The sequence below is a fragment of the Odocoileus virginianus genome, chromosome 7 (genome assembly GCF_023699985.2).
Source record: "Odocoileus virginianus isolate 20LAN1187 ecotype Illinois chromosome 7, Ovbor_1.2, whole genome shotgun sequence".
Classification (NCBI taxonomy): Eukaryota; Metazoa; Chordata; class Mammalia; order Artiodactyla; family Cervidae; genus Odocoileus; species Odocoileus virginianus.
In genome coordinates this window covers 28,209,669-28,236,158 of record NC_069680.1, presented here as the reverse complement: position 1 = coordinate 28,236,158, position 26,490 = coordinate 28,209,669, and the positions used below count along the sequence as shown (strand labels likewise).

General features: G+C 46.6%; 1 protein-coding gene across 2 annotated transcripts in view; it reads right to left on the bottom strand.

Annotated features, from left to right (window-relative positions):
• Positions 1-26,490, bottom strand: part of DOCK1 (dedicator of cytokinesis 1) — a 545,853-nt gene that overhangs the window by 471,488 nt on the left and 47,875 nt on the right. For both annotated transcript variants that reach the window (XM_070470415.1, XM_070470416.1), the window contains exons 2-6: positions 17,149-17,232; positions 9,965-10,005; positions 6,162-6,217; positions 3,580-3,676; positions 176-324 (exon numbers count right to left, since the gene is read on the bottom strand). In XM_070470415.1, the coding sequence (XP_070326516.1) occupies positions 176-324; positions 3,580-3,676; positions 6,162-6,217; positions 9,965-10,005; positions 17,149-17,232 (427 nt within the window). The remainder of the gene's footprint in view (positions 1-175; positions 325-3,579; positions 3,677-6,161; positions 6,218-9,964; positions 10,006-17,148; positions 17,233-26,490) is intronic.

Sequence of the window (26,490 nt, the reverse complement as noted above, 5' to 3'; positions counted from 1 at the left end):
AAACTCCGGATGCAATAGAAAACACTTCATCCTTTTAAGAAAGAAAACTGTGCCATTATATTGATGTTAGAAATCTTGTTTGTCGTAAGATAGGATTTTAGTCTCCTAAAGGCTTACGGTGATGCCATTATATTTGGTTAATGTAAGCATGAAATCATCTTTTGAACAAACAAACCTGTTTCCATAATCAATTTTGGCAGTGACCTTCTTCTTCAATTCCTTGAGCTCATCCTGCGGCAGAGTTCCAGAAAGAATCTGCGACCGCCACTCGATAAGGTCATAGATCATGTGTCGAACGCTTCGGAACATCTCCCTGTTATCTTGCTAGACGAGGGGGGAAAACCAACCGTTAAGTTCTTGATTTAAAAGAGCATTGTGGTTGTTGTTTATGTCGGATTAATGGTGTTTTTAGCATGGAACTGAACACATTAGATGGATTTGGTTCCCATCACACATGAAAAGATTACAAGGTATAAAAACAATGGACAATCTTCCATATTCAGATCAGCGTTCCAGAGTATGTAGCCCTGCATCCAAAGTGGACCAGGGCAGGATCTGCACTGGGAGCCCCAAAACCAGCCCGTGAACTTCCAGTCTCTGGACCAGAAATGGGCAACCCTTGAAGCTCCCTGAGGAAGTGCCCAGCCTACAGGTCTTGCTTAAGGAATCTTCAGAAAGCCCTTCGCCCAGATGATTCTCAGCACTGAGAAACTCAACCCCGAGCCCTGGCTGTTAGCTGACTACATGAGGACCAAGCCCTAGGCTGTGGTGCATTCTGAACGTGCAGAGAGGCTTCTGCAAGAGGCAATATCTGGATCTACAAGCTCTTGGTGCATTTTCACCAGAAGGGAAACACACATGAGATTCAAACTTCACACCTACTTCTCACTTTCTGCATATTTCGAGGGATTTGATGGTACAAAGAAAAGCAAGTTTTGCAACAGCATGAGAACAATTCATCAAGAAAATGAAGGATTAACCAAAGGAAAATGAACCCAGTGGTTCTTTCCAAGAACAGAAACCTAGGTGAAATCCAACTATTTAGACTTATAAATAGTTTTAGATTTATAAATCTAAATTTATAAAACTAAATCTATAAATAGATTTAGATTTATCTAAATCTGACATTTAGACAAAATTCTAAATGTCAGGGTGCCAAAAAAAAATGTAAATGTGGTCACTGCTACCTTTTAAAATAATGTCTTCTCTGCATAGCTAAACTTCACACCTCCACTCTTTATAGCATTTGACCTTCTTTCTAGGAATTTCTAGGATCCCCTTCACTCACTCATCCTATCACACCCTAACAGATTATTTTCCATCCTATGAGTTTTCCGTGTTAGTATCATCCTAATCTCAAATTCTTATTTATTTATTATTTATTGGCCATGCCATGTGGCTTGTAACATCTTAGTTCCCTGACCAGGGATTGAACCTGGGCCCTAGCAGTGAACGCACCAAATCCTAATTACTCAACCAGCAAGGAAATCCAATAATCTTGACTTCTTAAATGAAAACTAAATAATCAAAACTAATGGTTTATTCTAAAATTACGTTTGTTTCCCTCATCAGTTCTCCTTGTTTATTTTCATAAAGCATTACCACATAACTAAAATCCTTAATATTTTCCTAAACTTGTCTATTGCCACAGAGCAGAGGGAAACAGAACATATAAAAATATTATAAGCAACAAAAACACATGTGCACATATATATAATAAGCGTATTTCTTTGGCTTTGCACAAACCTAACAGTGTAAACCCCTAAGAGGCAAAGGTAGATTTTTTTTAAAGAAAGGAAACCAGGTTTAGGAGTGTCTGTTAAGGAGCTGTATGACTAAAACCATGTCCACCAACATATTAGTCAGCATCGACTCCTGTTTGTTTTGCCATATTTTTGTCTAAAAATTGCTAACATGAAATATCGACTCCAAAATTGCTCAGATTTACACAAAATATTCATGGTTAACTTTACGCCTGTAGGTTTTTGAGAACATTTGATGAACAATTACTGTAACTGCTTATTACTGTGTATTTATAGGAAACCACTGTATAATCAAAAGCAATGAGGCTGCCCAGAGAGCAGCTGTGGGGCTGAGAAGCCTTCTATGTTCCCCAGAAACTGACGCACGACCTTCCCTCCAGTGTCCAAGCTTTGCGCTGACAACAGATGAGGAATCAACACCCTTAAGAGGAATACAGACCTAACAAAAAGGTAATCTTCTGCAAATACGAATTTACATGCAAAGAAAATGGCCCAGAGGGATACGAAATGGAAGGTGTCAGGGCCCCAATCCTGCCGCATTAATAAGGCTTCTTTCACAATCCAGAGAACTGGATATCTCACACGAAGCCAAAATGGAAACCATCTCCCTTGGTCTAAACAGACACTCTGAGACCTCGAAGACTATGTCATTTTCTTCAAATGGTAAGAGGCATTATCTACAGGCAAACAATGTCTGATAGCAGCCATCACCCTCTACTGCATCCATGAAGATGCACCTGCGATGGTTTAAAAGCAAATTTTCATTTTCACTATCGACATACAAACTTAGAGGGAACTCCAGCTCTGGAGGCCTCAGTCGGTGTTCCAAAGTCTAAAAGCAGCCCAGTTCCCTTTTCAGTACAAGCAAAGGTGAAACCCACGGCCCCTTCCTCGACAGCCACGTCACTGCAATCAGCACGGCTGCACATGACACAGAGCTGGTGGGAGGGTCGCAGTCCCCGAGGGTGGCCAGGCTACGGGGGCAAGGCTGCCGAGCAAGACTCGCTCCCACACGTTCTGCTTCTGAGGGTCCCAGAAGAAGGAAAACTAAACCTCTGGCTCAGCAAGGTTCAAAAAAAACCATTGTCTATTGCTAAGCTCTGATTCAAAATCCCATCTTCAAACCTAGAGTCTATTATACAGAGTGAAGTAAGTCAGAAAGACAAATATCATATATTAACACATGCATATGGAATCTAGTGGCTTCCCAGGTTGGTGCTAGTGGTTAAAGAGCCCGTCTGCCGATTCTGGAGACTTAAGAGACACGGGATGGATCCCTGGGTTGGGAAGATCCCCAGAAGGAGAGCACGGCAACCCACTCCAGTAATCTTGCCTGGAGAATCCCATGGACAGAGGAGCCTGGCAGGCTACAGTCCATAGGGTCACATAGACTCAGACACTGAAGAAACAGCACGCATGGAATCTAGAAAGATGGCACTGATGAATCTATCCGCAGGGCAACAGTGAAGACACACACGTAGAAAACTGAATTGTGGACACAGGAGAGGAGAGGGAAGGGGAAGGGGAGGGGGGACGAATTAAGAGAACAGCACAGAAACATACCCGTTACCACATATAAAACAGACAGCCAGTGGGAATGTGTTGTGGGACGCAAGAAACTCAACTCAGTGTTCTGGGACAACCTAGTGGAGTAGGATGGGGTGGGAGATGGGAGGGGGCGTTTCAGGAGCGAGGGCACATATGTAATGAATCACCTGTGGCTGATTCATGCTGATGTATGGCAGAGGCCAACAAAATACTGTAAAGCGATCATCCTCCCATTAAAAAAAAACCCACAAGAGTCCCGTCTTCTCACCACGTAGAGCTGCCTCCAGATGGTAGACCACTCTCGCAGGGTCGTGGTGACCTCCTGTATGAGGGGGAGGTCGCCTGGGATGACCGTTTCATGTTGCCTGGGAGGAAAGCAAAGGGCAGAGACAGTCGAGGCTTCATTAAAAAGAAGGGCACCTTGCCAATTTCACACGCAGGCCATAGCGCGCAATATGGAAGCCAACGGAGAGAAAACATACAAAAAGGACCGAGCCCACGGAGGTCTTCATCCGTCTCTAAGAGCGACAAGTAATTCTGTACAGAGCCCGAGAACGCTCATACATTACCCTCGTGGAAGCCGTCTACCTCACACACCAAGGTAAGATGAAGGAGGCACACAATATCCCATCAGGACGTCAAGGTCTGACAAGTGGGAAGTGTGTTCATAATATGTGTACCCATCTATTTTACAGATGCCATAAATTACCACCAATCTGCGTGGCATTAAAATGCAGGCTTGGGATAAGGTAATTTTTTTTTTTACATTTTCATCCTGCCTAAAACTCACTCTGTGATAATACATGAAGCGGTTACCCTTGGCAAAATATGGGCAAGGTTACAGCTTCCCAGTGTCCACAGGTGCCTGATCCCCAATTCTGATTATCCTCTTTCCCTTGTCTCTCCACCCCAGAAGGTTAACTCTTGCCTTATTCTTGACTCCTGAACTATTTCTGCATTGCTTTTTATCCAATGAACCGCTGTTTTCCAGTTACCTGCTCTGGGTCAGGCATTGCACTAAGCAGGACTCCTAATATTTGGGTCTGAGTCAGAGACCGAATCTGGTGGCCTGGGAAGACAGACCACCTGGGCCCGAGGCCCTGAACAGACAAGGCTCCCACCAACCTGCAATGTCCAGGGGGCACTGAAATAGGTCCCTGAGGCCCAGACCTGTGGGCAGGACCCTGACTGTAGCTCGCAACTGAAATTCAGGGCTGCAAGGACTCAATGATGGGGGGGTTGGGGGGGGTCTCCAAGGAAGAAACACAGGAGTTCATGAGAGAGGGTCAGTCCCTCTGGAGAGGTCTGACCACGTGCACCAGCGGGAGCAGCAGGGACCAGGGAGGGATGGATGGGAGACCGCCCCTCACAGGAGCGCTTTTAAGAACAAGCCTTTGATGGGACATCTTCAGTTTCTCTCACAGGACATGACTGGTTCCCACTGAGGATGTTGATGGAAGTGTGGTTCACTTCGCTCTGTGATGTCATCCTTATAAAGCCCCTCCACTCACAGCGCAAGGACATCTGTCAGCGGCTGGGCTGCCTTCATCTCACAGAGCTTGAGTTCCATGCGAGGTCCACTGGGCTCTTCCCACTGGCCAGGAGGGACCTGGAGCTCAATGAGGCTTCAGTTTCCCACGTGGAGAGGACCTCACTTCACCCACTGCGTCCTGATCTCCGCTCTGGATCCTTCTTACCTTCCTTCCTTAATTGGTCTGATCCATCTCTTGGACTAACTGCCAACTGGGTCGCAGTCTTAACCCAATGTCTGCCTGTCCATCTGTCTGGCAGGGTGTGACTGTACTTATCAAGAATCAACACAGTCCCTTATACCCTTTTCTATTACTCTTCCTAGTTACATTTCACATACACCCATCTGTGTACATCAACGGGCATTGAAAAAAAATGATTCCTATACAGCCCAGCACCCATACTGATCCTGATACAAACTGATGTAAAATACATCAAGAAAATATTTTATTCAATGTTGTTCACAGATTAGGGTAAAAAGTTTCAAAACTTTCCTTGTTTTACTTCCCCCTGAAATTTCACCTACAAAACAATCTCTCAGTAGGAAAAAGACCCTCTTACAGGTCATCACATTGATGCCTCTAAATTATTTTCCTTGTTTTAATGATGCACCATGGAACTTCAGAGCCTAACCTAGTCCTTCTCATATGTTAAAAGTACACTGCCTGGAAAAGCAATTTCGCAATCAGCCGCAGAGATGTGATTATGCAGTAATCATATGATTAGTAATTTTATCATTTACATATTTAATGGAGTGCAAAGATGTAGCAGAGACAAAAAAGGAAAACATTTTACTGTTCCTTCCTGCAAGTTCACACCTGGCTATTCATTTGCCATTCCCGCCTAATGGGTTCCTGTTCTACAAATGTCCTTTTAATGATCTTATACATCAGTTTTATGACCTCTAAGAAACATACATCACAATTAGGCAAAACGTAAATTCACACATACCCCAACCAAGCAACTGTTGCTTCTCTCTCCACTGAATTTGTATCACATCCTGCAAAGTCTTCCAGAAAAATGGATTCAGGGCTGCAGGGGTATGCAGCCTTTGCTAGATGGGCGGCTCCCAGAGGAAGAAGCAGGAATCCACATGGGGTTCTATAAGGCTGACTGTGGTTCCAGTGCTGACTGAAGACTCCCTAAAGGCTCAAAGCCATGTTGTAGACAGCTCTAGATCAGAAGTCCCCCCTTCCCTAAATTCCTGTCACCCTGGATCAAAGGCACCCACTGTCCAACCCCCAAAGTCGCCCTGCGCAAAGCAGCAAGGTCAAATGCAATCACTGCACAACTTCATTTAAACATCAAGACCAGACTCACCCTTTTCCTTCAACTATGGCTTCTTTAAGATGGATGTACGAAGCAGGAAATATACCCTTTGGGAGAAAAAGAGACAGGAGGTTGTAGTATTGATATGAGTACTGACTACCAATCAAACAGCTGCCCACCCCACCCCACCCCGCCGCCAAAAAGGTGGAGGTGGGGATGACTGGATCACTGTTAAATCTGTAAGCCTTTATGCTACGTCACAGCATGTCACAGAAAACAAAGTGTGAAGGATGGCAACTGAATTCGCTTGTGTTTCAAACAGGCTGCAAAAGTCTTAGAAGAAAACAGATGCACTCTGCTTGCAAAGGAAAAATCCCATGGGGCCTTCCAGTGTCTTCTCCGTAGGTCACACCTTGTTTTTACTTCAGACACAGGCAGATCAAAAGTCAACTGATGCCTAAAAACAATTTCTGATGACGGCCTCTGACAGCTCTTCCTTTTGAAATACTAAAATTATCAACAGAAAGCGAGTTTACATGGTTGTCATCACATATGCACTGACTACTTACCTGACACGCAGAGACTCTCATCAATCTCCAAACAGAGGGGGCCGTCCGATAAAATACAAAAATAAGGTACATTTCACCCAACCTGCCTGGCTCCGGTGGGGGGACATCAGTTGATGTGAAGATGATGCTCAGCAACCCCCAAGTGAACAGCACACAAGCCCAACAGACAATTCTGAGGGGACGGCTCCTCAGGAGGACTGTCAGTCCCAGGCACTGTACGTGAAGGGCCAGGAGATTCCCCAAGAGTTTTGGACCTGCTTCCTGAGCAAGCACACCTCCCCTCCTGGAAGGAAGTGGAGGTGAGCACCTGGAGGGCAAGAGTGGGGCCCCGGGCGCGGGGGTCTCAGGCGGCGCGGGGGTCTCGGGCAGCACAAGACAAATAGGGGGTGGCTTCCTGAGATGCCACGCACGCAGCAGGAAGTCAACCAACAGGAGCGGTCACCTGCTATGAAAACAGGAGCTTCTGACTGGGTTTCCCAGGCTTCTGGCCCCAAAGAATTGACACAGGAGATCCAGAAACCACGCGACTCATCCTGCTTGGAAAGGGAGTGGACACTGCTGGTTCCCAACCCTTCTGTCTCCCAGGAAAGAGGCTGCACTTCATGTAAACAAGAATTATCACAGAGAGGGCAGGAGTCAGACAGAAAGACGGAGGCTGGGCAACAAAGAGGATTAGGCGGACCAGCTGCGGGGACACCTCCAGAAGCCAGGATGTGCCCTGGATGCACATTTAATGTCAGTAGGTGAGCACTGGTTGGGGGGTGGGGTACCTAAAGAAACGAGTCTCGTCCATGCCCGCGTCCACAGCTAGAGACCTCCCTCAGTTTCAGTAAAGCTGCTCTCGACAATCATGGGGTCACAGAAGGGACAGTGGAAAAATGAGGCTGGATGCACCTGGAGGCTTGAAATGAGCAACTTCTTCAGCTGGGGCGATCAGGACTGGCCAGATCTAAAGCTCACTTGTGAACACTGGTAAGAGGATGCTTCCAGAACCCAGGGTCAGGGTGAGCAGGAGTCAAGTCCCTTCCCTGCCCCTGCCTGAACTGGGTGGGCCAATGCAAAATCACAGCGTCTCTAAGGTGTCAGTTTCCTCAACTGCTAACGAAGATTTTAGGTGGAACAATAAACACGCCCCTGCCCAGCTCTGCAAGCGACAAAGTCACATCTCTCCAGTAGAAGGCAGGAGGGACGAGGGCTCACGGAGGCACTGGGGAACTAGGCCACACCAGGGAACCAGGAGACAACCCCAGTGGGGAACGTCATGAAAGTGAGGTCGCTCAGTCGTGTCCGACTCTTTGCAACCCCACGGACTGTAGCCTACCAGGCTCCTGCATCCATGGAATTTTCCAGGCAAGAGTACAGGAGTGGGTTGTCATTTCCTTCTCCAGGGGATATTCCTGACCCAGGGATCAAAGCAGGGTCTCCCGCATTGTAGGCAGACGCTTTTACCAGCTGAGCCACCAGGGAAGTGGTTCCTGACACAAATACCAAGTAAGCATCCAAAAATGAACCACTTCCCGGGGCACACCTGACATGTGAAGTGGCAGCTTTGTCATGGGTGGACGGGGGAGTCCGTGAGCCTAAGGTCTTTAATAAAGTCCTCACTTGTGGCTTTCTCAGATGAAACTGAGGTTTTCATCTGCAGGAAAACATTCTTATTTTTTTTTAATTAAAGTATAGTTGATTTACAATGCTGGGCTTATTTCTGCTACACAGCAAAGTGACTCAGTTAGACATATATATTGTTCTTCATATTCTTGTCCATTATGATTTATCATAGGATATTGAATACAGTTCCCCACGCTATACAGCAGGACCTTATAGTTTATCCACCCTACATATACTAGTTAGCATCTGCTAACCCCAAATGATGGAAAAGACAATCAGAGTGAAAACAGAACTTTCTCTGGAGAGAGCTATTCCTCCAGTCACCACGTTGGCCTCTCCCTCGTTCAGACCTCAAGACTTCAGGTCACTGAACATGAGAGACTCACAGCCCAGTTTGAGCTCGGCAGCGTCAGGATGGAGGTCCTGGCTCCCATCTGCAGAGCTGGCTCCGCAGGCTACCCTAACAGCATCTCTCCCATCAGGACAGACTGCCAGAGCTCAGCCTGGACACCTCTGAAGTGACAGCGAACAGAGGATGGATACCTCTCACCTGTCCAGCAGGGCCTGGCTGCAGAGAGTCTGGGGAAAAAACAGAGCAAGAAGGCCCTGCGCTTGGACAGCTGTCCTTCAACAGCCTTAGTCACAGGCTCAGGACCACAGGAGGAGCCCAGCCCAATAAGGAGATAATGAGAGGCCAAGTTAAGAAACAAAAGCAAAAGGAACCATCTGTCAAGCATAATTAGATTTTATAAGGTAACGTGGACAGCCTAACCACAGCTTAGAGTGAAACGGAACAGCCATCATTAGGTTTTGTGAAGCTAAGAATGGAAAAGCCACAACAGAACCACGTACGGGAGTGTCCACGGCAATTGCACGTCTTCGCCCCAGAAATTCAAACAACCACACATGCAAACTGTCCAGGAGGCAGAACCTCTTTCTTTGGCCAGCTGACGTCAGTGGTATAAAAATAATTACAAGCAAGAAGGGAAGAAGCCGGCATGAGCGCTGCAGATCTACGAATTTATCATTAAGGATAACGCAAGACTGAAAACCATGAGCGGCAGCCAGTCTACCCAGATCATTCTCTTACACAACCTGTACTTTGACAGGCTGCAGAATTCTACCAGCTCTCAGGTAGAAGGTCCCAGCTCTCAGGACAACAGGTCAACATCACCCCACACAGCCCAGCCATTCACTCACAGACACGAAGTAACAATTTCTCCATACATGTGCTGTTCAGAAAACCATTTGGGGGCGGGAGGGATGAACTAGGAGTTTGAGATTAACATATATACACTACTTATATAAAACAGATAGCCAACAGCAATACTTGTTCCAACCAAGCACAGTATGGAACTCTGTATTGTGTAATGTATAATGGAAAAGAATCTATAAAAGAATAGAAATATATGTACGTCTGTGTACCTGAATCACGTTGCTGTATACCTGAAATGAACACGACATTGTAAATCAACTATACTTCAATTAAAAAATAAAGTTTTCTAAAAAAATTTTAATAAAGAAAACAATTCAGGGTAGCCCACATTTCATGTATTTTCTTAATTCAGAGAAAGAGATGTATAAGGATAATGCTTCAGCTCCGTGGGACAGAACTGATTTCTTCTCCTAGGGTGATTTATGAAGGGATATGTACTGTGGTTAATAATAGGGACTTACCTTCTTGGACTTTTTTCTTAAGGTGTAACCTCTGTACCACCCTAAACAAACACAAAGGTGAAACAGTTAGTGAAAGGGACACTACAGGGCCCTAACGGCACCTTCCCATTGCCTAGAACTCAATCTGCAGAACCACGGGAGTCAGCCTGCCATAGAATTCAGTCATCCTAAGGTTTGCAGAGATGCTCTGCGTGTTTGTAGAGATCATCGCAAAACCAGGCATGACGCCTGGGCAGGGGCTTCACACAAAGAGCTCCAGCTCCTTCGTCTCCATTGCCCACAGTGTTCCTAAGGGTGGCAACCAGCTCCAGGAGAAGCCGCCCTTTGACCACGGGGCCCTGGGCAGGATCCGGGGTGCGCATTTTCCTGTCTGTCCCTCCGCCGGATGGAGCCGGGTCACTGCCAAGCGCACATACCAACACCCTCAGATCATCAACAGCGGCAACACAACAGAAATCCTATTGAGAGCTGACTTCCTCCCCCTTCGAGACGCAGGGGGGCCTGGGGGGTTACCCTGGAGCAGTCACATTGCACAAAGTACTTCTGTGGCGAAGACTCGACCCCCAACAGGAAGCACCAGGCCCAGGAACACAGGCCCACCTACCCCCTCAGGGGCTGGCCTAGATTCAAGTTCCCATTCTCTCCACGTGGGAGGGCAAGCAAACAGAGCAGAGGACAGAGGCCCAGTGGAAGGGACATTCAATGCCGGGCAGGATCTGACCACACCCTCGGCCCTCCGCTCAGGCTGAGGGCAGAAATCATCCCTGCCAGTGCTCAGGGGTCCACGGCTAGTCACTCACCCCCCCACCGACTCTGCCACACACAGAATGTCTCCCAAAACACTCGAGGGTGCTTCAGGCCACCTCGATCCAGGAAAGGCAATCAAAAGCCTAGACAACTTCCACTATGCTCCCCAGGAGCAGAAGGATACCACCCCCCAACAGAATGACAGACTTGGAAAGCACCAGCTGGGTCAGCTCCCAGAGACTGACTAAATACTAGGGTTTTAAAGAAGGCCGAGTGCTGAAGAATTGATGCTTTCGAATTGTGGTGCTGGAGAAGACTCTTAAAAGTCCCTTGGACTGCAAGGAGATCAAACTAGTCCATCCTAAAGGAGATCAGTTCTGAATATTCATTGGGAGGACTAATGCTGAAGTTGAAACTCCAATACTTTGGCTACCTGATGTAAGGAACTGACTTTGAAAAGACCCTGATGCTGGGAAAGACTGAAGGCAGGAGGAGAAGGGGACAACAGAGGATGAGATGGTTGGATGGCACCACTGATTCAATGCTGATGAGTTTGAGCAAGCTCCAGGGGATGGTGGAGGACATCACATGTCAGAGGAACCTGGTGTGCTGTAGTCCATAGGGTCGCAAAGAATCAGACACGACTTAGCGACTCAACAAAGTCACCAATCATAAAGTAACAAACCGTCATATGCCGGAAATCAGGGATGCGTGAACGAAGGTGCCCAGAAACTGCAAATGGACCTGTATTCCACCAATGACCAGACACCTCTTCCACAGCAATGATTTAACAACCAGAGGAGGAGTGGAAGCAGGAAGTGATAGAGTTAAAATCCTCCAGGGATTATGAACAGATGCTTTCCGCGCATTTCAGAAACGAAGCTGCAAATCACCAGGAGTCTTGCGAAGGATTTGCTAAGACCGAGATTCGACCAGTGAACCCACTTCACTCCTGACAAGTCAACTACACGGTGATAAGGGGGCATGGGAGACAGAATGTCGGGGTCTTGCTGCGTATTTGGAGGATTATCTCCTGATAGCCTTCCACCGTCTCCCTGGGAGGTTTCCATCTGCCCAGCCACAATCAGTGTCCACCTGGGACATGTTCATGGACAGAGAAACGGAAAAAGAGACAGGGTCGATGCAGTAAGCTGTTCAAAAGGCTGTAGTTAACATAGAGGACTGCCCGCTTTCCTGTGATTTTATCCCTCCCGTATTTTCAGTATTACCATGCCCTTTCTTTCCTGAAACTGACATGGGGTGTATGTCCCAGAACATCTAAGGAAATACTTCCAAGAGACAAGAAAAAGACAGAGCCCAAGACAACAATAAGCAAAGTTTATAAACACTGTAGAGAAGAAACCCAAAAGACCTACATATGAATGAAGAGATGGTCAAGCTTACTAATAATCGGATTGAAACACATATCAAATCAACAGTTTAGAACACAATTCGCTAGAGTGAGGAAAGTTCTAACACTGCAGGATTCAAGCAGCCCCGGGCACAGAGAGTGGGGCAGACAGCATAACCAGTGTGGGCAGGACCCTTCTTCCCCAGAGTATATATCCCCGCACCCCGGAGCTGCCACGCATCCAAAGACACTCGCACACCTACCGCGCTCCGCGGGGCAGACGCAGGAGGCCCACAGCCGCACAACCCAGGGAGCAGGCGAGGGGCAGAACGAGTGCCCATCACTGGGGGGGGTGGTCAGTGAAATGTGAGGGTCACACACAGCAGTGAGGGCCAGAGACTGAACGCTTGCAAACAGGGCTGCGTCTTAGAACACAGCAATGATAAAAAAGTAAAAACAGAATGAGCGTTTGTGTGTGTTAGTGGCTCAGTCATGTCTGACTTTTGTGACCCCATGAACTGGAGCCCCTCCAGGCTCCTCTGTCCGTGGCATTCTCCAGGCAAGGATACTGGAGCGGGTTGCCATTTCCTCCTCCAGGGGATCTTCCCGACCCAGGGATTGAACCCAGGTCCCGTGCATTGCGCAGGCAGATTCTTTACCGTCTGAGCCAAATGAGCACTACAACCACATTTATATACACAGAAATATATGCATGCCAGCCAGTACAGGCGACACAAAAACTCACTTCAAACACAGCAGAAGGGTTTCCCAGGAGGGATTAAAAAAGGATGAGGAGCCTTTTTCTTTTCCTTTGTGATAATAGACGGTGGTTTCTCTTATAATGGCTTTCCCAAGCAAAAAAGAAAACCTAAGGTTTCCCTTCTCAAGAATCTTTGCATGTTATTCCTTCCAGCAACTGAGCCTCCAGACTGTATGCAAGAGGCCTCACCAGAGAGAGCAAACGCAGAAATAGATTAAACGCAATTATTTCTAACCTCCAAGAGCAGATTCCCCTAGGACAAGCAAGGCTCGAACCACAAGCAAGGGCAGAGACTGGGGATCAAGGAGAGAGGACAAACCCTCAAAGGCTTCATGGTGGGCAGCAGGGGGACATGAGAGGATGATGACCTAGCTGCTGCTCTGCGGGGGACAGGCCAGGCAGAATGGAGCCAGGAGTAGGGCGATGCATGGCTCGTCGAATTAACAAACTGACTCCCTTCTGCCAGGCAGGGCTCAACCAACCATCTCCAAACAAGAGACACCCGCCCAACGGCAAGAGCAGGTCAGACGTGGTCCTCAAGGTCAGGGAGGGCCCCATCCCGCCCAGGAAGACGGCAGCCACGTCGGTGCTCACAGCAGAGCGTTTCCTGCAGAAGGACCAGCGCCCGCACTCGCAAGCGCAGGGCGGGTAGCAATGAAGACAGGACCAGACAGAACGGAGGAGGGGGCGGGAGTCAGCGAGGAGCCCGGGGAGGCGTGCTCAGACAGAGTCTCCAAGCATGGCTCCAGGTTATAGTCAGGAGGAGGAGGAGGGGGGTGGCAGGTGGGCAGGGCAGCCTCTGCAGAGATCCTCTCACACAGCATCTGAGAAGCCCCCAGCAGCAAGGCTAGGACACACCTGAAGAAAAGCCTGGGGCTCAGGTGAGACAGGGGCTTCCCAGGCGGCGCAGTGGTAAAGAACCCATCTTTCAATGCAAGAGACACAGGAGATGCCGGTTCGATCCCTGGGTGGAGAAGATCCCCTGGAGGAGGAAATGGCAACCCACTCCAGCATTCTCACCTGGGAAATCTCATGGACAGAAGAGCCTGGCAGGCCACAGTCCATGGGGCCGCGAAGAGGTGGACATGACGTAGCGACCAAACAGCAACAACCGGGGTGGGGAATCCAGCTGCCCAAGGAGGGGACACGGGTGCACTTCCTGGTCCCGGAAGACGCCCCATGCCGCAGGGCAACTAAGCCCAGGCAGCACAACTGCTGAGCCCCCCCGCTCTAGAGTCTGGGGGTCCCAACAAGAGAAGCCACCGCAGCGAAGAGCAGCCGCCACTCGCTGCAACTACAGCAAAGTCCACGCAGCAACGACGACCCAGCACAGCCAAAAATAAATAAAAACAGAAGCATTTTAAGTAGTTTAGGAATTGACCTTTAAAAAAACAAAAGGACCTAATCTTATACATCGCCCTTATTAAAAAGGAGAAATAGGCACAGTCAAGCAGCGGGAGATCGCCGCGTGATCCTGAAGACAGAAACCAGGGCACTGTACCTGCGGGCAAGGAATGCCAATAGGAAAGCAAACGAGCAGAAGGCTGGAGAGACCCGTGGGGCAGCCTCGCGTCCTCAGCCCTGAGAAGCAACCAACCCTGCCGACACCCTGACCCTGAACCCTTAGACCTAGAACTGTGAGAGAACATATTCCTGTTGTTTAAACGTGCCACCGAGCCAACACCTTGTTACCTCCGCCCCAGGACACCCAGAGGCGGTCTTCACAAGACCTTCTGTTGATGGATGCTCGTGGAAGGAAAAGGGATGAAGGTGTGTCGTGGAAGAAAACAGATCATGATCGCTTTGAAAAATCTGAATCAAGTTAGAGTCCTGTGTTTTTATCACAAGAGCACCTTCCTAATCTGGGGGAAATGCTGCCGTCCCCCTCAGCACAGCATACACCCCTTGGAGATCCTTCTGGAAATAAGCAGGTGGAAGGACCCACAGCTGCTTGAGCACTGGAGAGTCACTTTATCAACACCGGTGACCTGGGTTCACTTCTGTCTAACTGACCCTGGACACTGCTTATAGGCAGGGACAGACCCGAAAGGACCCCTCAAAGTTCCGCCCACCTCCACGGTGACCCGGAAAGTTTTCTTTGCTCCATGCTCCAAGCCTCCATGAGCCTGAGATGGACAAATTAACCATAACTTGCAGGTAAACTTGTTCTCTGACCCTGAATATGAGGAGTGATCATTTAGAAATCATATTCTCTGGAGCAATCCCAGCAGTATCCTACCCTAAACAAGATCACAGAGAAAAAGGAAATGAAATTTGACAAACGGAAATAAATTTTCTTAGGGGGAAAATGTGAAAGGGGCTGAGAAGAAGAGAATGCCAAAGGCTAACACAATCCACAAAATTTAAACAGAATGAGAGCAAAGAGCAGGAAAACAATTATTCCATTGTAATCCAATGATAATCAAGTCACCAAGTTTCCCAAAAGCAAAACTGCATTCCCCCCACACATTTCTCTGATTGGATTGTAACTAAAACCAAAAAGGCTGTTGTCAAAGAAGGGGAATTGGTTTTCCGTTACAGGGTCTTTGCAAAGACTGGAATATTGTAATCAGCACTTGGAAGATGGATGAGCCCAGAAACCAAATCCTCACTAAAGACTCCTTTATCATGATGTTGGCCAAAACATCAATGCCTGCCACCATTTTTGTTTAAGTTAAATGGACAAAGAGGATCATCGACTCGCCGAAGGATTCTCCTGTTTAAAGAGTGCATTCTTCCTACGAAGCAAAGAACGAGAAGTCACGGCCCCCACGGCCCAGGCTGCACAGGAAATTGCTATCTATTCAGGAATGACATCACTGTCCACTGTTTATTAACCAGGATTTCAAATGCAGCTGACCCGGGGCAGAAATAAAAAAAAAAGATATAAGAGCGTTCTTCCCTTGAGATCAAAAAAGTGTCTGAGATGAGAGGTTTGATTCTTAACCTCTAGCTAATTTCTCTGTTTCCTCCCAGCCACTGGCCATATAAACTGGGAGCACATAAGGCAATCCAAGTGTCAGCTATTAAAACTGAAAATAAGCAGAGGGTACCCATGAGCAGCTACTCATTCACATGGCAAAGGAGCACGTCTATGTCTGCATCACATCCGCTACCAGGGATACGCCACAGAAGCCGATTTCCACCCGCAGTGGGACATTTTTTAGGGTAAAAGGTGCAAATGAAATGGAATTCTAAGCCAGATGGGGAAGTAAGGGACATGGACATAGGTGTTTTAATGGGTTTGTGCTTCTCCAGGAACACGGGAGCAAGCTGCAGCTTGCCTGATGCAGAAGCCGAACGAGGCATCACTCGTGCGCAAAGAGGATTCCGAAGACTAAGTGTGAAGTTCAATCTGTGATTACTACGGGATGTCTGCAATTTTCTCTCCCTGCTCCTCCAGCCCACCTCCTCCTGGGAGGGGTCTGGCTAAACCCGATCTGAAAGCAACTCTGCGGTTGGAATTACCAATTTTAATCAGCTCTCTTTATTCCTTTGTTACATGGGGGTCACCCTTCCAACAGGAAATGGAGCTACCAGCGCCACCACACAGTCTCACAAAACATCCAGTTGTGAGGAATCTAACACTCAAGCCCATCACTGCTTCTTTTCTGTGCAGTGATAAACCACAGCATAAAATGAAAGGGGTCCCGTTTTAATGATTCGCGAAACACTAATATGAAAACAACTGCCCGAAAAACCAAGGACACTGGAAAACCTGGTCACGACCAGGGTATTTATCGGATAATTACTACAACTACTTCACTGGACCACATCGCACGTAGCGGAAACAATCTCTGCTCACCCCTCAGAAAATGGGGCCACAGATTTTTTTAAAAAGGATTTAAGACATGATAATTTTGGTTCCTCTCAGCAAGTTGTTAACAAGTCTAAGTGAGAACATAAAAAGTCTTACCATTCACATCAGACACCTCAAAACACTGAGCCAAATGCTAAAATACCTTAAATGTATTTTTTTAAAAAAACTTTTTTCAAGCAGTCAGTTATTAACAGCCAAGATGTATATACATTCATTTGCAAAGAAAGGAAACAATGGTGTTTTAAAATAATGAAAATGACCATTTCAACAGAAAACTCTAGAGGTTAAAAATTTAGGGGTTTAATTTTAAGTTCATCTTAATTTTGTCTAAAAATGACTTCAATAACAGATAACCTCACCGCTGCCCGTTCCTGACACAGCATCCATTGTGCAAGAAAAGCAGCGGTTAAGTGCTTTCCTAACAAGGTAGTGATTGGCCCATGAGGTTCTGAAAGTGTCCTAACCATACCAATTGTGAAAGGAAACACACCAAAATAAATACGCACCTTCGTATGTCTCCAGGATGTGCACGGCGTCTCCTATTTGTAAAGAAAGTTCATCCACTCCCCGAGCATCATAGTTATAAAAAGCTGTTCAGAGAGAAAACAGCAAAGAAGCTATTAGTAAAGATGAGATTAAGCTGGCTTGTTTCTGCCTCTTTTTAACACTTAAATAGTCTGCCTTTGCCAGGATCATCCTCTCTGATATCCAAAAAACGAGCCTTTCCTTTCAAGAGTCCTCCATTTAAAGCAGAAGACATTCATAACCACTCATGACACCAGGCAAGCACAAGTGGTTTACTGTGGTAAAATGATGTGAAATTTGCCTTTTTAATCATTTTTGAGTGTACACGTCGGTGATATGAGCTACATTCATAATGTTGAGCTCCGTTACCACGATCAATTTCCAGAACTTTTCCATTACTCCAAACAGAAACCCCATAACCATGAAGCAGTAATGCCTCACCCCTCCCCCTGCCAGCCCCGACAACCTGTAACCTACTTTCTGTCTCTGTGAATCTGATTGCTCCAGCCACCCTGCCAGTGAATCACAGAATATTATCCTTTTGTGTCTGGCTTCTTCTGTGCTGTGCCGAGTCGCTCAGTCGTGTCCGACTCCTGGCGACCCCATGGACAGGAGTCCGCCAGGCTCCTCTGTCCACAGGGATTCAGGCCAGAATACTGAAGTGGGTTGCCATGCCCTTCTCCAGGGGATCTTCCCAACCCAGGGATCAAACCCAGGTCTCCTGCATTGCAGGGGGATTCTTTACCGTCTGAGACACCAGGGAAACCCAAGAATAATACTGGAGTGGACAGCCTATCCCTTCTCCAACGGATCTTCCTGACCCAGGAATCGAACCGGGGTCTCCTGCATTGCAGGCGGATACTTTACCAGCTGAGCTACCAGGGAAGCCAGTGGCTTCTTCTACTTAGCACAGTGTTTTCAAGGTGCACGGACATTGTTCCATGGATGAGAACCTCATTTCTTGTCACGGCAGAGTAACGTTTATAGTAGGAAGAAAACTGAAGCTATTGTCAACAACATTTCAATTATCACTTCATATACTAGCATATATTTCCATTTACAGACTTTTCTACTAGATGACTTTTTCCTGTCTATAAGTCAATGACACATGGACTGAGTATTCCTTGAAAATCAAATTGATTTTAAAAGTATCATACAGCCAAAGATGCTATTAAGTCCAAAATAAAATGCATTACAATCAAATAGGCAAAAATATGTCTTATGTTAAGAAGAAATCCTTCAAATTGACAATACACAACACATGTCTGAAATCCCAAACATTTATCTAACATAAAGCAGTTCTGTTCCTCCTAGCTGAGCATGCAAAAGTCATTCCATTAAATTCAGGCCATGCTTTTGCTCAAGAATGTTGATAAAGGGAAATACCACAGTGAAAAAAGGATGCCTACAACTCCCAAATATTCAGTTAGCCCACTCTCACTTTAAAAAATTACAGTGATGTTATTCCTTCCCAATGGATTCTACCTTAAAAGATTTTTCAGACTTGAGGTAAATAAAACTCATCAAAAGATTTCCTCGAGCAGGGTCAAACTTTCACCCATCCATCCTGAACACCCTGCTGGACTAGACTGTCCTTTACAGGCACTGTTAACAGGTCCATCGCTGAAATTCTCCCTGATCACATGGCGTGCAAACGTCTCATGCACGCATGGGGGGCCCTCCACCATCTGACCGACCACCTGGCCTTCCTTCCAACCATACGCTCCTGGTCCCTCCCTGTGTGTCCCTCCTTAGTCTTCCCCCACCAACGGGGTCTTCCCAGCAATGCCCCCTCTTTCAGACGGCCAACTCCATGTGTTGGTTCTTTCAACCCCTTTCTGCAGAAATGCCCAGCACCACAGCACACTTCCTGTTGCAGCTCCATAACCAAGCTATTCAATGTGTTTGTGGTCTCTGGAAGCAGAGAGAATAGGCAGGGTACCACCTCTATCCCTGTAGACCTGAGTGGCCTCCAGCAAATGATCTACCTCTCCCTCATCAGCTTCCCTGGTTGTAAAATAAGGAGACTGATTTCTACCTCATAGGAGCACATGAGTACTTTGTGTCTTAAAGAAAATAATGCTGCCGACGGCTCTGTTGATTTGATGCAATGGGTTGGCCCCCAGTAAACAATCATGCTTAGTCGCTCAGTCGTGTCTGACTCTTTGCAATCTCATAGACTGTAGCCCACAAGGCTCCCCTGTCCATGGGATTCTCCAAGCAAAAATACTAGAGTGCGGTACCATTTCCTTTTCCAGGGAATCTTCCCAACCCAGGGATCAAACCTGTATCCCCTGCATTGCAGGCAGATTCTTCACCATCTGAGTCACCAGGAAACTGTAAACACTCAGTATATTGTAAATCTTTTTATTGTGTTTGGGGATATTTTGTTTTTACTGCTATGAAGACTTCTCTTACTACCAGAATCCTTTTTTAAAAATCCAAAATGAGATTATCACATGAACACAAAAATTATAAAACATCAGTAACCATACATACATAGAAAATTCACTTTTCCCAGGTATTTTCCTATATTTTCACCCAAATTCATAAAATTTAAATGGCCTCAACTGACATTAATGGTTATTAGAAGTTATTAAGTTTATTTAGCATTTTATGGTGAATCTTTAACAAGAAATAACTGCATTAGAGAAAGGAAGCTCAGAACATATGCCAGCCTCTCCCAGCCCCGAAAAACCACTTCCAAAGCCTTTAGAAACTATAAATGCATTTATCACCATTCTTAACAGCATCCCTGCCAGCACGCCTATTCTATTACTGATGCAGAAAAAAAAAAAATGTCAAAAACAATACAAATAAAAGAAAATGAACACGTCCACTGTAAATACATTCAGGTCCATGTGAATTTGTAAGGCCCACACACAATAACCTTTAAGTAGTGGCCTCTCCATCTCTGAAGTAGGCAGAAAGGCAGTTGTGAAAAGCTCATACACGAATAGAAACAATTCTGAGACTCCCCTGGTGATCCAGTGGCTAAGATTCTGCGTTCCCAATGCAGGGGTCCCAGGTTCAATCCCTGGTCAGGGAACTAGATCCCACATGCTGCAACTAAGACCTGGTGCACACAAATAAATAAATATTAAATGGATAAATAAATGAAAGTAGTGGAGGAGCCTGGTGGGCTACAGTCCATAGGGTCACAAAGAGTCGGACACAACTGAGCATGCACGCACAATGGAGATTTAAAGAAATAAACTCAATTGATCAACAACCTTAAAAACAAAGGTTAGAGACATTCCACAATCAACTATGAAAGTGTGAGTCACTCAGTCGCGTCCAACTCTTTGTGAGCCCATGGACTGCAGCCCACCAGGCTCCTCTGTCCATGGGATTTTCCAGGCAAGAGCACTGGAGAGAGTTGCCATTGCCCCCTCCAGGGGATCTTCCTGATTGTGAAATGAGCATTAAAGACCCACAATTTCACAGATGAAGGGGAAGGGGGCCTCAGAGGGTTTATGCCACGTGGCCTCAAAGGACACAGCAGAGCCTGAACCACAATGCTGGCTGCCCCGCCCACAGCCTCAACAATCCCCCGTTTAAAGGCAAAGCAAAGGACTTGACTGTACATTGGTACAGTGTTGAACAAGGAAGCAGGAGGGCGGGGAAAATGTGATAGACAGAATAATGGACCCAGAGATGGTCACAGAATCCAGAACCCTGTAAGGCAAAGGGGCCCATGGCCGATGAGATGCACTTAGAGATCTAGAGATGGGGGTGCTAGTCCGAGGTTATCCGGGGGGGCCCAGGGCAATCCCAAGGTCCCATGAGAGGGAGACCGGAGAGTCACACGAGACATGACCACAGAAGCACAGGTCCAAGTGGAACAAGGCAGGGGCCGCGAGGCAAGGAATGCTGGCGCCTCGAGACACGAGAGAAAGCAAGGAAACAACCCTCCCCGGAGCCTTCACAGGCTCCCCGGAGCAGGAACACAGGCTTGCCTGCCGCAACCTTGAGCCTTTTCACTGTCCAGAACTGTAGGGTTATACACCTGCATTGCTTTGGACCCCTTATATTGTAATTTGCTACAGCAACAAAAGGAAACCCATATACGGAGACACACGGAAAAGGATTTAAAGGCGGTCTTCTGTGCGCGATTCATTCACTGCTGAGCAGGGCCCCCAGGTGCAAGCATCTGAAACGATGAGTCTGAGGGCTGAGGGTCCCCAGTTCCTGGGCGATACAAAAATGAGAACAATGCAGTGAATTTTTCATAAATAAACCCCAAGGTATTCAATGTAAAAGACTATGCCCTACTCTGATCACTTGACCTTTCAAATCTGCCCCTCTTTTGGAAGGGGCGGGTAACAGCCGAGACGAGAAAGACCAGAGGCATCTTCTCCTTTACGAAGGATACTGATGATGGATGGCATCTGGGTTTCCAAATGTCTTTACACGACACAAGCACAGAGACGGCGGCCTTTCTGACGTTTGTCTTCTTTATCTCTCTGGTCTGTTAAGAGGCGGGAACACCCCCGCAAGAGAACAGGGTCATCACGCCTTCATTCACAGCTTCGGAGAGAGCAGCCATCACCTCCCTCTGGCTGGTGGGCGTATGCTTAATCGATTCCCCCTCCTCAAAGCCATTTACCTTTTTTAATAGCCTGACTTGAGACGGGTGTCGCTGGGTATAAATGGACCTTCACGTGAATTTCTCAATCCTGGACCGCAGAGTCCAGGGTAGCAGCTTAACTTGTTACTCGTGTGAAAAGTGAAATGGGAAATGGAGGTGGAGATGGACCCAACTCGAAGATCCTTTCTCAGGACACAGGTTTGTTTTCTTTTGGGGAAGGGGAGGGATTTGGGGGGGGGGGGTTGTTTTTTTTCTCTCAAAAGAGGCAGCAGCAGCCCAGAGTGAGGAAGCACATGGATCTTTTCTTCCAAAATAAAAAATGAGCACCATTGTCCATGCTCCACACAGCTTATATGCATCAGAGACGCTGAAAAGCCAAAGTCATCTCCTCTGCTCAGTCTCCCGATCAACCAAAAAAAAAGGCTGCCTGGGAACAGAAGGAAAGAACTGTGGTTCATAAATCAGAGAGGGGGGCTTCTACTCACATCAAGACTTTTAATAACATTGATGGTGATAATACGGCAGATGAAGATGGTGATGACGGTGATGGTGGTGATGATGATGAAGCTGATGGTGATGGTGGTGAGGGTGATGATGATGGTAATGACAGTGAGTATATTCTCTGGGCTAGCCAGTGGGCTAAGAGCTTCCCTGAGTCACCTGGGAAGCCCAAGTCACATGTTCAGCTAATTCAACCCTTCCAACAGTCCTAGAAGATGGAGCTAGAATTTTCCCCATTTCCCTCATCAGGGTTTATAGCAGCTCAGAATCGGCCCATACATGAGCAGCCAGAGGCCCACCTGGATGAGGGGCCAGAATGCCAAACCCCTGCAGGGTCTCTTCCTCAACCCTACCCCTCTCTGGGCCTCATGTCGCCCTCCTGATGGCTCCCTGAAAATTCCAACATCCAGCCTGCATCCATGACAGGCAAACATGTCCAGGCATTCCTCAAGTCCACCAGAGTCTAAAACATCAGGCTAGTGGATTTCACATTTCTTACACAGAATAACCCAAGCTAGGGTAATTCCAGAAATGCAAGACTGGTTTAACATCCAAAAACCAATCAATTAATTCACCACATTAGCAACAGTAAATAGTAAACAATCACATGATCACCTCATTTGGCACAGAAAAAGAATTCAGTGAAATTTAAATCCTATTCAGGGGAAAACAACAACAAAAGAATTATTTGACTATTCTGACATTTGTTATTGTGGTTCAGTCATTCAGTCATGTCTGACTCTGGGAGACCCCTTGGACTGCAGCACACCAGGATTCCATCCTTCCTTATCTCCCGGAGTTTGCTCAAAATCATGTCTATTGAGTCAGTGATGCCATCCAACCGTCTCATCCTCTATCACCCCGTTCTCTTCCTGCCTTCCATCTTTCCCAGCATCAGGGTCTTTACCAGTGAGTCAGCTCTTTGCATCAGGTAGCTCCAGGTATTGGAGCTTTAGCTTCAGCATCAGTCCTTCCAATGAATATTCAGGGTTGATTTCCTTTAGGATTGACTAGTTTGATCTTGCTGTCCAAGGAACTCTCAAGAGTCTTCTCCATCACCACAACTGAAAAGCATCAATTCTTTGAAACTCAGCTTTCTTTATGGTCCAACTCTCACATCCATACATGACTGGAATGTATATATACATATACATACATGAAAAACCATAGCTTCGACTAGGTAGACCTTTGTCAGCAAAGTGATGTCTCTGTTTTTTAATATGGTGTCTAGGTTTGTCAGAGCTTTCCTTCCAAGGAGTAAGCGTCTTTTAATCTCATGGCTTCAGTCACCATCCACAGTGATTTTGGAGCCCAAGAAAATAAAATCTGCCACTGTTTCCACTTTTCCTCCATCTATTTATGATGAAGTGATAGGACCGGATGCCATGATCTTAGTTAAGGTGGGGGGAAAAAAAACACTACAGTCCATCCGCCCATTTAACAGATGAGAACACAGAGCCATCCAGAGGAGTCACGACTTGCTCAAGGAGGCCCAGTGACAGACAGTAGCCCTGAGACCCTGGGGTGTCCCCACCACCCCATTCTTCCTGACCCAAGCCTTCAACATCTCTCACTGAGATGAAAAATAACATTTGCGCAGATTTCCTATATAAAATCTTTTCTTCTCTCCATCACCAAAGTTACCTTCCTTAAATCTTATTCCAAAACACTACACGATTTATCTTGGTTTCCTGAATCATGGCTAATCCTCCAGCACAGCATCCAAAGCCCAGTGGGACATGATTTCAGTCCATCTTTCCAATCCCCTTCTCCCCTACTCACCCTCCTCCAGCTCCACCTCCTCCCACCCCAGGCCTGCTCCTCCCACTGGGAATGCCACGTCCGGCTCTGCCTTTGAAGACCTCACTTATCTACAAGGGCCGCCCATGCTGGATTCTGACTGTTCCCCCTGAACCACACACACACACACAAAAAGAAAGGTACACTCACACCTGAATTAATTGCTTGCTTCCCAACTGCTCTATAAACTCTGTGACAGCCCACACGTTTGGAGGGTTACTTATCTATCTATCTGTCTTCTCCTCCAGACCGAACTCCTTGGGGACGTAAACATTTGCTCATCATTGGATTTCCCACAGTAGCTAACACCATGCCTTGGAGGCACTCAATAAAAATTCACTGAATTTAACCAGACCACAGAGTCTTCTTCCTTGTGAGGTTTGCAACAAGAGAGAAAGCAAACACTGTATCATGTGTTCCTCTTCAAAATGATCTTGACCCCTACAGACAGATCCAGGAGCCCGAGACGGATTCAATCAATAAGAAAGAGAGACACAACATTAGCTTTCCGGGCTCCGCTGTGGGTCTCTTCCATCTAATGAGATAATCAACCATCAGTGCTCGGGTTCAAAGCTGCCTTCATGCACCAAAGACATGGGCTTGACCACACATCACTTTTCAAAATCAGCTCAGCTCTGAGCTTCTCTCTTTCTTTCACACAGTGTCCCCTTGAAACATGACTTCAGCATTTCAAGGAGCAATTTAAAAGTTAATTAATTCTTTCAGAAAGTCAATTTGTGAAAATTAATTGCTCTGTTTGTGATCTCATTCCCTTTGTCCTGCCATCAGTGGTAAAAAAAAAAAAAAAAAAAAAATTCAACAGCATGCATCTTTTCGGTTCTCAGGGCTGGGGAAAATTCAGGCCGTGCCCTTAAGAGTCCGGGGCACAGGTCCTGGCTGTGCCCCCTGCAGAGCTTCCTTCTAAAAGGCTGGCTGTCTGCTGTCCTTTGGTTTCACAGCTCATCACATGGCCATCTAGTCCCTGCAAACCACAGACATACAGTGTTTCCCAGACTCTGTCCAGCTCCTGCTGTGGTCCCGCAGTGGGCCAGGGCTGATGCTGCAGAGATGGGCAGAACACGATGCTGCCCCAGGAAGTTCGTGCAGCCTGGTCTCTCTAAGGAACACGCTGGACCCATTCAGGAAGAGCAGTGTAGAAAGAATCAGATCATTTATGTACATCCTCTGAACTTGACTCTGGGCAGAGAACAGCTCCCCACCCCCACCCTATATCAGAGCTGGGGGCTGGGTTGCCTAAAGTTTACTGTCACAAAAGAGACTGGCACCCACTCAGTTGCCAGTTTCTATGACCCAGAGCCCGGTCCTTCCACTTCTCTGATTTGGGGGCAGACGACTCAGGCCGGGTTAGAGCCTCCCAGAGCCCTGATCCATGATGACTCAGAGCAGTGTTTTCAGCATCGACTTTACTTGTGCCCAGCACCTAACTACTTGGCACATAGCAGAAACTCTAAAGTGGATGGGAGGAGCAGAAAGGAACCCAGACAGAAAAAAGGATAAGGAGGAAGGAAGAATATTAGAGCTTGTTCCGAAGGATGCTGCTACAAATGTTGTCTCTTTAAAGACATAAAATAAAATGAAATACTTAGGAACGAACTTCACAGGAAAGGCAACACGCTCACACACTGAAAACTACAGAACAGAGCTGAAAGAAACGAAAAGACGTGAAGACACGGAAGGTCCTCTCATACTCATGGGTTGGAAGACTTCATATTGTTAAGACAGCAGCTCAACCCAAAGGGATCTACAGATTCAGTGCGATTCTCATTAAAATTGCAATGACATTTTTGCAGAAATAGAAAAATCCATCCCACAGGAGCCCTAATAGTCAAAACAATATTTAAAAAGCATACAGTTGGAAGCTTCACACTTCCTGATTTCAACACTTACTATAAAGCTCTGGTAATCAAAACAGTGTGGTCACAGACATATAGACTAATGCAATATTAACAGAGAGCCCATAAATAAACTCTCATATATATGGTTGAGTTGTTTCGATGGGAATGTCTAAACCATTCAAGGGAGAAGACTATCTTTTCAACAAAGATGTTGGGAAAACTGGGTACCTGCATGCAAAAAGATGAGGAAACAATCATAAAAAGTAACTGAAAGTAGATAGAAAACCTAAACATGAAAGCTAGAACCACAAAGCTCCTAGAAGAAAACAAAGGAGGAAAACTTGATGGCACTGGATCAGGCAAATATTTCTTGGATGTGACACCAAAAGCATTGGCAACAACAACGACAGAAAAACAGATGCAGCCTTCATCAAAATTAAAACCCCCTGTGCACCCAAAGGAAACTGTCAAAAGAGTAAAAAGGCAACCCACAGAAGGGGAGAAAAATATTTACAAATCCCGTATCTGATAAGGAATTGATGACCAAAATATATAAGGAATTCCTATAATTCAAT